At 42.8% G+C, this 15,467-nt stretch overlaps 1 protein-coding gene and 1 long non-coding RNA gene across 4 annotated transcripts in view; one reads left to right on the top strand and one right to left on the bottom strand.

Moving 5' to 3' along the window:
- The window catches only part of slc17a5 (solute carrier family 17 member 5), a 54,810-nt gene that overhangs the window by 9,392 nt on the left and 29,951 nt on the right, over window positions 1-15,467 (bottom strand). For all 3 annotated transcript variants that reach the window (XM_034185400.1, XM_034185402.1, XM_034185401.1), the window contains exons 6-8: window positions 12,744-12,862; window positions 1,142-1,303; window positions 805-937 (exon numbers count right to left, since the gene is read on the bottom strand). In XM_034185400.1, the coding sequence (XP_034041291.1) occupies window positions 805-937; window positions 1,142-1,303; window positions 12,744-12,862 (414 nt within the window). The remainder of the gene's footprint in view (window positions 1-804; window positions 938-1,141; window positions 1,304-12,743; window positions 12,863-15,467) is intronic.
- LOC117523791 lies at window positions 36-8,110 on the top strand. The gene is made up of 3 exons (XR_004564622.1): window positions 36-685; window positions 1,747-1,750; window positions 8,100-8,110. It is a non-coding gene; the product is annotated as an uncharacterized LOC117523791 (long non-coding RNA).

Here is a 15,467-nt window from a genome sequence, read left to right as displayed (position 1 = left end):
TACACCTCTGCACCAGGGCAGGACAATCTTGACAACTGGAAGACATATATTCAGTGTGCTCAGCTGCTCATTAAAGCAAATATTTTATCAGCCAATCACACTGCAGAAACTCATTGCATTGAGAAATGTGGACATGGTTAAGGGGACCTGCTGTAGTTCAAACCAAGTATCAGAACAGGGAAAGAACAGCGACCTAAATGACTCTGAATGTGACTTGGTTGCTGGTGCCAGACGGGCTGGTTGAGTAGTCCGCAAGCTGTTAATCTGTTGGGAGTTTCATGCACAACCATCTCCAGGGTTTCCAGAGAAATGTTTCAGAAAGAAGAAACATCCAGCAAGAAGTGCTTCTCTGAACAACAACAACAAAAAAAACCCCTACACCGTTAATGGCGGACTGGTTTGAGCTGATACGAAAGCACCAATAACTCAAATAACTTGTTACAATCAAGGTATTCAGAGGAGCATCTCTGAATGTGGAACGCACTACCTTCTATCAGCTACGAACAGGAAACTATGGTAGTAGTGAGCACAGCTCACCACAACTGGAAAATGGGACATTGGGAAAAATATGGCCTGGTGTGATGATTTTTGATTTCTGCTTCGACATTCAGATGGTTGGGTCAGAACTTGGCAAAAACAACCTGAAAGCATGGATCCATTCTGTACTGCATTCAAGATGGTGGCGGTGCGGCAACTGTATGATGCTAACTAATCTCTGAAAGATGAAGCATAAGGGGATCAAACCCGGTACGAGCAAGAAGCACAGACTAAACCGTTTGGTAAGTGTACATGTATGTCTTTTACCAATGAGGGTGATGGCCTTTCTGACGGTGACGGTGGGGTAAAGCCATTTTTCTCTCAGGTAATCAGCCACCTGTCCACTTATCACGGCCATCACCGCACAGCCCAGGTAAGGCAGCGCTGACAGGACACCATTCTGTTAGCCACAGAAAACAGTTACACAGGTGATGAAAATTTTAGATTTTAATTATACGTTTGTTAAAGAACTTCCATCAATTAGTACAAATAGGAGAGAAGGATTTTAAAGACAAGAAAAAGATTCCACTGTCCTAATAGGTATAAACCCAACTGTGTAGATTCAAATATGTGCACATGTGGCTGTTGATGAAAATGGTGCCACCTGCTTTATGCTGAAGCCCAGTATTTCATTCATGTAGGTTGGCAGCAGGGTGAGGAGAGTGTAGAAGGTCCAGTTGTAGGAGAAGTGAGCCGCCACGATGGCCCACAGTGGCATGGATGTTGCTATGGCTCGCCACGGGACGTGACCGTCTGAGCTGGAGAGCTGTTCCAAAAATAACCCGACAAAATAATCAATCGATAAATACCTGATTCATGCATCTAACACCTGAAATTTAGAACAGTAATTTAACAAAGACACAATAACAAGCTAACAAATGAATATGGTCAATTTGGACAATTTCATTCAAGTCTCTATTTTCCAAGTGCGTCAACGTGACAAATTCTTAAGGAGGACAGGACTTTAAAACACTGTCTCCACTCCTGGTTTGTAGGCCCTTAATTAATGTTACCATTATTACACTGAAGGCAGACAAAGCAGCCAGGTGGTCGTGGTCAGTGCACTTGCTTCCAAAAGGGAAGGTTCTAGGTTCAATGTGAAGTTGCATGAGGAAGGGACACCAGTCACAAAACCTGTACCAATTCAACATGAGGCAACCCAGAGGGGAAAAAAGGAGAAACTGAAAGAACTTATTTGAGTCTGGTGAGGTGTGTGACATCTTAGAATGTATCGCAAATAAGATACTCAAACATCAAACTGGATGGGCTGGAAAGCCACAAAAAAGTCCACAGGCTGAGATAAATGCAAAAATAGTTGATTTATTTAAAATATGTGTTCAAACAAAAAGTGCTAACAGTGCAAAAATTACGGTGAAATAAAGACAATTATATAACGGCTGAACAGATCCTTGTCATTTGATTAGAGGTTTGCATGTCATGTGACATGGATGATTCAAACCACTTGCCACTGTGTTCCACTTACCGTGCAATAGTGCTATATAACGTATGAATCTGGTACTATACAATTTGTGTTACTGCATGCTGTGACCACCACACGCGCTCACACTAGCAGCAACGGCGCTCATCTTAAAAACAAACACGGTGGGAGCTGCTCATTCTTCTAACACTAAAAAACAAATCCAGTACGCCGTAAGTAGGGATGCACCGATCCCGATACCAGGTGTCGGCCAGATACCGTATTCATTTACTTGTAATCATAAAACATCGATACTACGACACCCAATATCCCTTTACAGCAGCGTGATGTCAACCTCTCAATGGGGGATTTTCACACACACGCTCCATAATTTCGGGACTATAGGTTGCTACTTTTTTCATACATTTTGAACATTGCAGCTGAAACAATGATGTGGCTAATTTAGCAGACCAGACTCAAAGGGGTGACACTCTGCTTGGGCCATGCTACAAACATAAATTACAGAACAATTCACGGACAAATATACAATAAATGCTATTGGCACACAGAACAGGAGGATCGCCAGCACAAATACAACCCCCATTTCTGGATGGAGCTGCACCTTAAACAGAGAGAAAAAAAAAAAACAGAATCAGACATCAGAAAGACAAAAAATACTGTATAATTTGTCAGCATTAAACAACATGAAAAACAGAGAAATACTAAGGTGATCGCCGGCCACTAGCCCTAAACGTCACTAAATGACCCAGAATTTAGGTAAGGTTGAGGCCGTGGCCCACTCCAATTACTAATAAATGAATTAAAAGAGTAAAAAGCATAAAACAAAACTGTACCAGTATGCTAGCCATATGAAAGGGAAAATAAGTGCGTCTTAAGTCTGGACTTGGAAAACTCCACAGAATCTGTTTTACTGACACAGGGAGATCATTCCACAGAACGGGCACAATAAGAGAAAGCTCTGTGACCCGCAGACTTCTTATTCACCTTAGGGACACAAAGTAGTCCTGCACCCTGAGAACGTAAAGCCCGGGCCAGTACGTAAGGTTTAATTAGGTCAGCTAGGTAGGGAGGTGCCAGTCCATGAATAATTTTATAGGTTAGTAGCAGAACCTTAAAATCTGATCTCACTGGGACAGGAAGCCAGTGAAGGGATGCCAAAATGGGTGTAATGTGGTCAAACTTTCTGCTTAGTGTCAAAACTCTGGCTGCAGCATTTTGAACCAATTGGAGACCCCTAATGCAAGACTGCGGTAAACCAGAAAATAGAACATTGCAGTAGTCCAATCTAGAAGAGATAAATGCATGGATCAGGGTCTCAGCATCAGCCATAGACAGGATGGGACAAATCTTCGCAATATTTCGCAGGTGGAAGAAAGCAGTCCTAGTAATATTTGTAATGTGGAGGCCAAAGGACAATGAAGGATCAAAAATTACCCCAAGGTTCCTCACTTTGTCAGTGTGCTGTATGACACACGAGCCGAGGCTGAGCGTTAACTGGTCAAATTGATGCCGATGTCTCACTGGACCAAGAACCATCATTTCAGTCTTATCAGAGTTTAAAAGTAGGAAGTTTCTAGACATCCAACTTCTCACTGCTGCAAGGCAATCTTCTAAGGATTTTATGTGAATGAGATTACCAGCAGTTATCGGCATGTATAACTGAGTATCATCAGGTGCATAAATTTGGGCACCCTTGTCATTTTATTGATTTGAATACATTTAGCACTAATTAATTATTGGAACACAAAATTGGTTTGGTAAGCTCATTGACCCTTGACCTCCTTACACAGGTGAATCCAATCATGAGAAAGGGTATTTAAGGTGGCAATTTGCAAATGTTTCCCCTCTTTGCATCTCTTCTAATGAGTGGCAACATGGGAGCCTCTAAACAACTCTCAAATGACCTGAAAACAAACATTGTTCAACATCATGTGTAGCAGGATGACCGGCGACGGAGTGGCCAAGAGAGAGTTTTCCCAACTAAAAACGTTTCTTTTATTTTTCTTCTTCCAAAAATGCAGATATTTACAGTGCATCCCAAGATGGACATCAAAAACAAATGAGCAAGACTATATCTATCAAAGACTCTGGGCCACCACTTACATACACGTTCACTGAAACACAACCTTCCCCTCCGATGTTCTCCCCACAACTGAGGCTCTGAGCCCTTTTCAGAGTAACAGCCCCTCCCACAGGTAAATTCCATTCACAAAATAAATCAATCAACTAAATAACAATAACATAAGCACAAAATAACAACCCAAAGAAATACACACAAAATATATAAACACCCAACACCATTTCCTTTAACCAAAACCCCCTCTAAGCATAATAAAATGGAATATGAACATGACCAGATAAAACACCCCTGTCTAAAATAGTTCACTCCGCCCAACCCCGGTATTTACACTGAATGGACCATTCACTCAGTTTGCCCTAAACAAGGAAGCGCCTGCATACCAGCAACCCTGGTGAGTAAGCTTAAACTGTTACAGAAATGTTTTACCAGTGTTTTAAAGATCACTAAAACAGATGAACTTTGGTAATGAGTAACGGTATCAAATACACGTTTTGAAACGCGGTGAAAACAAACACTTTGCAACATAAGAGATGCCGGTAGGCCTTTCCCCGCACTCCTAGTCACAATACTAGGTAAAAGTTATGGCAATGATGATTACTGACAATAAATAATGAACCAGGAAAATGAGAACAATACATACAGCTGGATGACCCGTGAAACACAGTCAGCGTCCATGCAGCATAGTTGTTAACTACCAACTAATTGCTGCCCACACGCTATTGACTGCGTAAGCATCACAGCTCAGTCTGTGACATCATGGTTTAGGGGAAGGATACAAAAAGCTATCTCAGTGATTTCAGCTGTCAGTTTCCAGTGAGGAACACAGTGAGGAGATGGAAGACCACAGGCACAGTACTAGTTAAGCCCCGAAGTGGCACGCCAAGAAAAATCTCAGATAAGCTGAAGCGAAGGATGGTGAGAACAGTCATAGTCAACCCACAGACCTGCTCCAAAGACCTACAACATGATCTTGCTGCAGATAGTGTCTCTGTGCATCGTTCAACTATACAGTGCACTTTGCACAAAGAGATGCCGTATGATGCTGTAATGCAAAGGAAGCCTTTTCTGCGTACACGCCACAAACAAAGTCACTTGAGGTATGCTAAAGAACATTTGGACAAGCCAGCTTCATTTTGGAATAAGGTACTGTGGACTGATTCAACTAAAATTGAGTTATTTGGACATAAGGGGCGGTATGCATGGCAGAAAAAGAACACAGCATTCCAAGAAAAACACTTGCTACCTACAGTAAAATTTGGAGGTGGTTCCATCATGCTGTGGGGCTGTGTGGCCAGTGCAGGTACCGGGAATCTTGTTAAAGTTGAGGGTCACATGGATTCCAGTCAGTATCAGCAGATTCTTGAGTATAGTGTTCATGAATTAGCGACAAAGCTGAAGTTGTGCTGGGGCTGGATCTTTCAACAAGAAAATGACCCTAAACACTGCTCAAAATCTACTAAGGCATTCATGCAGAGGAACAAGTACATTGTTCTGGAATGGTCATCTCAGTCCCCAGACCTGAATATTATTGAAAATCTGTAGTGTGATTTTAAGCGGGCTGTCCATGCTCAAAAACCAACAAACCTGCGATGTTTTGTAAAGAAGAATGGTCCAAAATACCTTCAACCAGAAACCAGACTCTCATTGGAAGCTATAGGAAGCGTTTAGAGGCTGTTATTTCTGCAAAAGGAGGATCTACTAAATATTGATGTAATTTTTCTGTTGGGGTGCTCAAATTTATGCATCTGCCTAATTTTGTTTAAAGAATTACTGCACACTTTCTGTAAATCCTATAAACTTCATTTCACTTTCTCTATTCCTCTGTGACAACGCACTTTGCACCACAGAAGCGCCGTCAGATCACGGTTTCAGCGATGGAGGTTGTCCATCAGGTGGCTGACTCGCAGCCCCTGGTGTGGCTGTCCAGGCCAATGTGAGACCGGCTCAGTCTGCTACAGGTGTAATCCATTTGTTGGGTGTCTGTGGCGCAGTCAGTGGAACCTCCTCTCCCCCACAAAGGTTGCACTTTGCGCCACAAGTTCCACAAGTTGAAAGAGTCCCTGCACCTCGTTAACATCTCAGTTACCACAGCCATCAGGCGATTCTGTTTGCACACAATGAAATTATCCCATGATCCACAAAGAAAAAAAAAAAGTTAAAATTACTTAGTTTTGTGGTTATGTGGAGCGGAGACGCTGCGCAACACTGTGTATGCACATGATGCAGTGCTCAATATTTACGTTCCACCTTCGGAAAAAAAATCATTTACGGTTTGTATTTGTGTATGTCACCTAACTCAGCCACATGGGGTGTGCAGCCAGTACATTCTGAGTGCCGGTCCCAAGCCCGGATAAATGAGGAGGGTTGCGTCAGGAAGGGCATCCGGCGTAAAACAAGCCAACCCAACTATGCAGACTCAGAATCGAATTCCCATACCGGATCGGTCGCGGCCTGGGTTAACAACGTCCGCCACCGGTGCTATTGCCCAACAGGGTGCCGGTGGAAATTGGGCTACTACTGGGCGAAGACGACGAAGAAGAGGAGGAAAACGCTGCCACGAACAGCGGGAGAAGAAGAAAACTAGAAGGGTGGAAATGAGAGTGGGGACTTTGAATGTTGGTAGTATGACTGGTAAAGGGAGAGAGCTGGCTGATATGATGGAGAGGAGAAAGGTAGACATATTGTGTGTGCAAGAGACCAAGTGGAAGGGAAGTAAGAGCAGGAGCATCGGCGGTGGGTACAAGTTGTTGTACCATGGTGAGGACAGGAAGAGAAATGGTGTTGGGGTCATTTTAAAGGAAGAGTATGTTAAAAGTGTGTTGGAGGTTAAGAGAGTGTCTGACAGGGTGATGAGTGTGAAGTTGGAAATTGAAGGGGTGATGATGACTATCATCAGTGCATATGCCCCACAGGTAGGTTGTGAGATGAAGGAGAAAGAAGATTTCTGGAGTGTGTTAGATGAGGTGGTGGAGAGTGTGCCCAAGCATGAAAGAGTGGTGATAGGAGCAGACTTCAATGGGCATGTTGGTGAAGGGAACAGAGGTGATGAGGAAGTAATGGGTAGATATGGTATCAAGGATAGGAATGGGGAAGGACAGATGGTAGTTGATTTTGCAAAAGGATGGAAATGGCTGTGGTGAATACCTACTTTAAGAAAAGGGAGGAGCACAGGGTAACATATAAGAGTGGAGGAAGGTGCACACAGGTGGACTACATTCTTTATAGGAGATGCGAGCTAAAAGAAATCACAGACTGTAAGGTGGTAGCAGGAGAGAGTGTCACTAGACAGCATAGGATGGTTGTTTGTAGGATGACTTTAGAGGTAAAGAAGAAGAAGAGAGTGAGAGCTCAACAAAGGATCAGATGGTGGAAGCTGAAGGAGGAAGACTGTTGTGTGAAATTTAGCGAGCAGGTGAGAGAAGCACTAGTTGGAGGGGAAGCAATTTTGGACAACTGGAAGAGTACTGCAGATGTGGTGAGGGAGACAGCTAGGGCAGTACTGGGTATGACATCTGGACAGTGGAAGGAAGACAAGGAGACTTGGTGGTGGAATGAAGAGGTCCAGGAAAACATAAGGAGAAAGAGGTTGGCGAAAAAGTTTTGGGATAGTCGGAGAGATGAAGAAAGTAGACAGGAGTACAAGGAGATGAGGCGTAAGGCGAGAAGAGAAGTGGCAAAAGCAAAGGAAAAGGCATATTGCGAGCTGTACAAGAAGTTGAATAGTAAGGAAGGAGAAAAGGACTTGTACCGATTGGCCAGACAAAGGGACAGAGCTGGAAAGGATGTGCAGCAGGTGTGAGGTGAGGAGGAGTGTGTGCTGAGAAGGTGGAGGGAATATTTCGAAGAGTTGATGAATAAAGAAAATGAGCGAGAGAAAAGGCTGGATGATGTGGTGAGAGTAAATCAGGAAGTAAAAGAGATTAGCAAGGAAGAAGTGAGGGCTGCTATGAAGAGGATGAAGAGTGGAAAGGCAGTTGGTCCAGATGACATTCCAATGGAGGCATGGAAATGTCTAGGAGAGATGGCAGTAGAGTTTCTAACCAGATTGTTTAATAAAATCTTGGAAAGTGAGAGGATGCCTGAGGAGTGGAGACGAAGTGTGCTGGTTCCTATTTTCAAGAACAAGGGTGATGTGCAGAGCTGCAGTAACTACAGAGGCATAAAGCTGATCAGCCACAGCATGAAGTTATGGGAAAGAGTAGTAGAAGCTAGGCTTAGAAAACAGGTGAAGATCTGTGAGCAGCAATATGGTTTCATGCAGAGAAAGAGCACTACAGATGCAATGTTTGCTCTGAGAATACTGTTGGAAAAGTACAGAGAAGGACAGAAAGAGTTACATTGTGTGTTTGTGGACTTAGAAAAAGCTTCTGATAGGGTGCCAAGAGAAGAGTTGTTGCACTGTATGAGGAAGTCTGGAGTGGCAGAGAAGTATGTTAGGGTAGTGCAGGACATGTACAAGAATAGTGTGACAGCGGTGAGATGCGCAGTCGGAATGACAGACTCATTCAAGGTGGAGGTGGGATTACACCAAGGATCAGCTCTGAGTCCTTTCTTGTTTGCAGTGGTGATGGACAGGTTGACAGATGAGATCAGACAGGAGTCCCCATGGACTATGATGTTTGCAGATGACATTGTGATCTGTAGTGAGAGTAGAGAGCAAGTTGAGTCTAGTCTGGAGAAGTGGAGATATGCTTTGGAGAGAAGGGGAATGAAAGTCAGTAGAAGCAAGACTGAGTACATGTGTGTGAATGAGAGGGAGCCCAGTGGAATAGTGCAGTTACAAGGAGTAGAAGTGGTGAAAGTAGATGAGTTTAAATATTTGGGGTCAACTGTTCAAAGTAATGGAGAGTGTGGTAGAGAGGTGAAGAAGAGAGTGCAGGCAGGGTGGAGTGGGTGGAGAAAGGTGGCAGGAGTGATTTGTGACCGAAGAATATCAGCAAGGGTGAAGGGGAAAGTTTACAAAACAGTAGTGAGACCAGCTATGTTGTATGGTTTAGAGACAGTGGCACTAACAAAAAGACAGGAGGCAGAGCTGGAGGTGGCAGAGCTGAAGATGTTGAGATTCTCTTTGGGAGTGACAAGAATGGACAAGATTAGGAATGAACATATCAGAGGGACAGCTCAGGTGGGACGGTTTGGAGACAAAGTCAGAGAGGCGAGATTGAGATGGTTTGGACATGTGCAGAGGAGGGACCCAGGGTATATAGGGAGAAGGATACTGAGGATGGAGCCACCAGGCAGGAGGAGAAGCGGGAGACCAAAGAGGAGGTTCATGGATGTGCTGAGAGAGGACATGCAGGTGGTTGGTGTGACAGAGGAAGATACAGAGGACAGGGTGAGATGGAAATGATTGATCTGCTGTGGCGACCCCTAACGGGAACAGCCGAAAGACAAAGAAGAAGAAGAAGAAGAAGATTTGTGTATGTCACCTGTATGTAATTAATTACAAGTTAAAAAAAACTGTGGAGAATCAGAGGCTGTTTAACTCAGTGTCACACATTGTAGATAAAAACAGAAACAGTCTCACAGCTGATAACGCAGAGAAGCTTCTTTTCATCAAAAAGAATCTGCCCTTCATATTTTCAAAAGGGGCTTTTAGCCCTGACAGACATAAGTAAACTTAGTGATGGACAGTATCAGTTCTGTTCCTGGTGTTGTATATTTGTCCACAGGCTACATTTCAGTGAGATGTCTGCCAGGGTCATGTTTGTTAAGAAACACATGGTTAATGTTAAAGGACAATTTGTTGCAGTCAAAATGTGAAGTTACTTGATTTAAGTGAAATGTTTGTCAATAAAAACAAAGCTAATGATATTGGTAGCAGTTATAGTCAAAAAGTAAGGAACAACTGATGAGTAAAACATGTTTTCAAAATCATCATAAAACTGTAATGGTATCATTAAGTATTCATATTGGTACTCGGTATCAACGCGTACCCAAATGTATGTACTCGTACTTGTACTTAGGAAAAAAGTGTTAGAGGTGCATCCCTAGCCGTAAGACATCTGGAGGCATTTGCAGTATTCGCTGGAATGTCTCTTGGTAAAGTGGAACCGCTGTCGAATGAAGAGCTCGACACATTTCTGTCGCAATTTTTCACTTGACTGATAAAAGCAGACAGCAGCCTGTACACAAAGTCAGTGTACGGCATCAGTTTTGGACTACATCCCCAGGATTGTTTTTGAGCTATCTGGCTGTTTCTGCATGTTGACTGAGAACAATTTTGGACTGGATTGGACTGATATTTAAAGTTTGTGTTGGACTGTTTGGAGTCTGTTGACATCAAAGCACCAATGGTACACACAAAAATGTAAGTCCCTTTCTCTTGTTTGTAAATTAATAAACTATCAAATGACAAGGATCTATTTTAGCCATTATATAAAACAAATAATGAATGTTTTTTCATTAATTCAATGGGAAAAATGGTGAAAGATGGAATGCTCCTTTCAACGAGGCGTCAATATGGATATTTGGAAACATCAATATAGATATTTGGAAATGTGTACACAATTAAACCTATAAAATAATACTACATAGTTGAGAAAAATGTAACAAACCTGACATTTTAAGAAACTCCAACCTGTCTTACTTCTAAAAAACAATTTGTTTGCGATTGCTTTTCTAGCCTACATTTAATATAATTGGCACTCTGTTCTGAAAAAACTGGAAAAAAGGAAAAAATATTTTTTGACCACCACCAAACAGTTGTGAGGCTTTAAAGTCCCTGCAGATGACAAAAACGATTGCAGCAATTCCCACTGAAAATAACTGACAAACAACCTGAGCAATAACAACATCTAAAAATCCAGATAATACATTCAATAGAATTTTAGGCACAATATACGAGGTCTATTAGAAAAGTATCCGACCTTATTATTTTTTCCAAAAACCATATGGATTTGAATAACGTGTGATTATATCAGACATGCTTGAACCCTCGTGGGCATGCGAGAGTTTTTTCACGCCTGTCGGTTACGTCATTCGCCTGTGGGCAGTCTTTGAGTGAGGAGTCGCCCACCCTCTCGTCGATTTTTTCATTGTTTAGGAATGGCTCAGAGACTGCTGCTTTGTTTGATCAAAATTTTTTCAAAACTGTCAGGTGCAACTTAGTGGACACCATTCGATAAATTCAGCTGGTTTTCGGTAAAAAGTTTAACGGCTGATGAGAGATTTTGGTCTGGTAGTGTCGCCGTAAGGACGGCCCACGGTGCCTGACGGCGATCTGCGCTTCGATGCGGCAGCGTCTCGCCGTTTCAAGTTGAAAACTTCCACATTTCAGGCTCTGTTGACCCAGGAAGTCGTCAGAGAACAGAGAACGTTCAGAAGAAGTTGGCATGAGGAGTTTATTCGGACATTCCATTGTTAACGGACATTTTGTAATGAAAGAACGTGCGGGCAGAGTCGCATGTCGGGCCGGACCCGACCGCGGGGGGTCGCAACAGGAAAAACACCTCCGTTGGAAACCTTAACGGGCAAGTTGGAACATGCCCAAGCTGTTAAACGATTTCTCAGTTACTCACTTGTTGAAAGCCATCAAAAGCCGCCTGAATTTTACGAATGGGTTTCAACACGGAGGTGTTTTTCCTGTCGCGGCGCACACAGGTTCGCCGAGTCGTCACGGAAACGACTCGGCGAATTTGTGCGCACGTCTTTCATTAAAAAATGTCCTTAAACAGTGGAATGTCCGCATAAAGTCCTCATGCCGGCCTCTTCTGAATCTTCTCTGTCCTCTCACGACGTCCTGGGTGAATTAAGCCTTAAATTAGGATGTTTTCAGGTCGAAACAGGCCGGCGACGGCGCCTGGAAGCGCTGCGCAACGTCCCGCTCCGTGGGAAGTCCTTACACCGACAGAAACACCCCATAATCTCTCATCAGCCGTTAAACTTTTCACCGAAAACCAGCTTAATTTCTCGAACAGTGTCCACTCGGATATTCCTCACAGGTCCAGAAAAAATTTTGATAAAGCAACGCGCGCCGTCTCGAGCAGCGTGTGAAACAAAGGAATTCAGCCGAGAGGGCGGGACCACATCTCACTCAAGGCCTGCCCACAGTGAAATGACGTCACCGACACGCATGAAAAAACTCACGCATGCGCACGAGGGTTCAAACATGATTGGTGTAATCGCACTTCATTCAAATCCATATAGTTAAAAAAAAATAAAAGTGTCGGTTTCTTATCTAATAGACCTCGTACAAAGAGTGTTATGTTGCGATGTTAATGGTGTTGTCCATGTGCAGCGGTTAAAGTGCAGCCTGATCAGAGCGTCTCAATGTAGTTCTCAATGTTACTGACATCTCGCAGAACAGCGAACTCTTCAAAGTTTTGCGAGATTTTGCGGGATTTGAAACCTCAGTAGGGTGAATGGTTGTTTAAGCATTACATTTCTCACGCAAGGACATTTCAAAGGTCTTCCACACTAGGAGATCAAACCCAACCCTTTGGTTTATGAACAACCCACTTCATCTACTTATGCTCTGACATTATGAACACCACACTTGTACTGTCACAGTTACAATTAGCACTTCATCCACACACGTCTCTCATCGTTTTCAAGTCTTTTTCATTTCTTGTTTGTTTGTTCTGTTAAAGCATAAAATCTGTCCACAGCAACAACATCAGAATCTCATTTTCTGATAACTAAAATTTCTCATTGGAAAGGTTCAGAATCTCTGCTTGCTGGCGTTACCTCATTTTTTAGGGAGGTGTTGATGTAGACTCTCTCTTGCTCTGAGATCCGCGGGTGGCTGTTTGGAGTGTCATAGATCAGACAGGCCCATAAGAAGAACCAGAGCACCCCGACAGCACCTGGACACACAAACGACTATCAATACAAAGCAAATACTGCAGACAATGACTTTAGTCCAGTCACCACCCTCATGGCTAAATGTTTTGGCTAGAAAGCTAATCTTGCCACCAATACCAAAGAAAGATTTAAAGATGGAGCAATTTGGAATTTAGGCCCATGTCCTCTGCACAGTGTAATTCAATTCTCACCACTAGTTCCCCCGACACAGTTAAATAAGTGTATTTATGCACCCATAAGCATGTTGGCCTTAAAATGAGGTGTGACCAGGTGGACTGATGGAGCATTGCTGTTGTGACAGTGCAAGGCGACTGCAAGACTGACCAGCAAAAAGCTACAGTACAGTTGAGTGTAGTTTTCTGGTACTTACACAGTGCGAGAGGTCCATGAAAGTTCACGATATTATCAAAGTACCGGTGTAAGATTTATGTTATGCACCAAGTCTTTTAAGTTGAAATATATATATATATATATATATATATATATATATATATATATATACGAGGCCTATTAGATAATAAACCGACACTTTTATTTTGTTATTATATGTTATTTGTTTTGTTATTATTTATGCTTCACCTCATGGAGCTTTGGGAGCACCCTTCCACAAAGACGTATTGACACGTTATACACACATCCACTGTCAAAATATTAGGGGTACAACAACGCATTGTGTGTTGTGAAAACTGTATCATGGGGCTTTTATCAAATGGTACTGTTTTTGAAATGAGTATCATGATACCATGAAACGTCAACCACTGGAATGTCAACGTGGAAGAAATAATGATGGTTATAAAATATACAAATGGGAAAGAGATCATTTCAAAGATTATAATTTGTACTTCTTTAAAATTAATCATTCATCACAATTACTTTCTGCATAATTAGTGTAAACAGTGATGTAATTATGTATTGAATTATCGAGCTAGTACTTTGTTCCACCCCAAGAAAATAACAGTGTACCAGGATCGGCTGCACTCCTGCTCTCTGATTGGTTCATTTGTGTTTAAGTCCAAAACACACCGAGGCACCTCGTTACTCTGTGTGCCTTAAAGGACATGTCGCATACTTTTTAACATGCCAGTTAGCAACACAACATCAAAGTACTCATGATTGTAAATCTCTCTGCGCACATGTGCTCATAATTAGTGGTTTCTGATGTTCTTTTATTCCTCTCCCGAAGCAAGGTAACAGGTGCATTTCTGGAAAATGTCTCACTCGGCAATTCTTGGCATTTCTTTGAGTGTGACGTAGTTAATAGCCAAACAGAAACATCTCAAACAGACAGACAGAGGAAAACAAATGCAGTTATGTCCAATAACGAAGCTTCTGAGCTTTTCTTTGAAAGCAGTGGCTCAGATTTACAGAGGAGATGACACATTTCACAGCAAAAAGTCTTAACTTTTTCAGAGTCTGTCGGATTTTGGAACTTAAAGTGTTGTGATGCTGTTTGTGTAACAGGATGCTGGTTTACTGCTGCCGTGATCATGGACATGCCTGGACACGGAGATGTATGTCTCGTATTGGAAAAACTCAGAAAACGCTATGTTCAGGAGCTAATGGACTATCTAATTTGCCACAATCCTGACAGAATCTGAGCTGAAGGAAAAGCTGCGATCGTACATTACGCGTGCGCGATCAGGACCTGAGAGCAGGGTGGACCTGGACATTATTCTCTGGCCGAGTGGAACTTGAAAATGATGTCTGGCTGTGGATCCAAGTGAGGACGAGTGGAACGTTCCATGGGTGGCGATCGCAACTGCGATCACGCGTGCATGTGACGCGTGCATGAGGGGTTCTTTTTGTTGGGGACTAATTTGGAAATCTTTACACTGGGTGAGTGTAAAGATTTACAGTAAAGAGTGGAACACAAAGCAAAAGATGAATTTTTTTTCATCTTTTGCTTTGTGTTCTTTTCAATGAAGTTTTCAACAAAAGTATTTTTTTTTACTTTGAGAATGTGTGTGTGTGTGTGTGTGTGTGTGTGTGTACAGCAGCTGTTTTAACCACCAATTTAGACGGACTTGTCTGAATTTGAACAATATACGAGGTCTATTAGAAAAGTATCCGACCTTATTATTTTTTTCAAAAACCATATGGATTTGAATCACGTGTGATTGCGTCAGACAAGATTGAACCCTCGTGCGCATGCGTGAGTTTTTCAATGCCTCTCCGTTGCGTCATTCGCCTGTGAGCAGGCTTTGAGTGAGGAGTGGTCCACCCCCTCGGCGGATTTTCATTGTCAGGAAATGGCGGAATGATTTGGGCTTTTTTTTTCCATCAGAATTTTTTCAGAAACTGTTAGAGACTGGCACCTGGAAACCATTCAAAAAATGTATCTGGCGGAATTCCTCCGCACGTCTGTCTCAATGTGCCGAAAAAGTGCTGATGTCCACTTCTTTTCACAATTCCTGTGCTAGTCAGATGACGTCCCGGATAAAACACAGCGTCCAGTTTGGAAATGAACGGCACATTCCACTGTTACAGGAGTTTTTGTCATGGAAAGAGGAGAGAAGGCTTCGCACGTCGCAGCGGCGCCGCATGGCGCAAAGCAACGCCGTGATGAAGCCTCACGGCACATGTTCTGGCATGTCCAGGCACATCCAC

Source organism: Thalassophryne amazonica, chromosome 13 (assembly GCF_902500255.1).
Source record: "Thalassophryne amazonica chromosome 13, fThaAma1.1, whole genome shotgun sequence".
Classification (NCBI taxonomy): domain Eukaryota; kingdom Metazoa; phylum Chordata; class Actinopteri; order Batrachoidiformes; family Batrachoididae; genus Thalassophryne; species Thalassophryne amazonica.
This window is presented reverse-complemented; position numbering and strand designations above follow the sequence as displayed.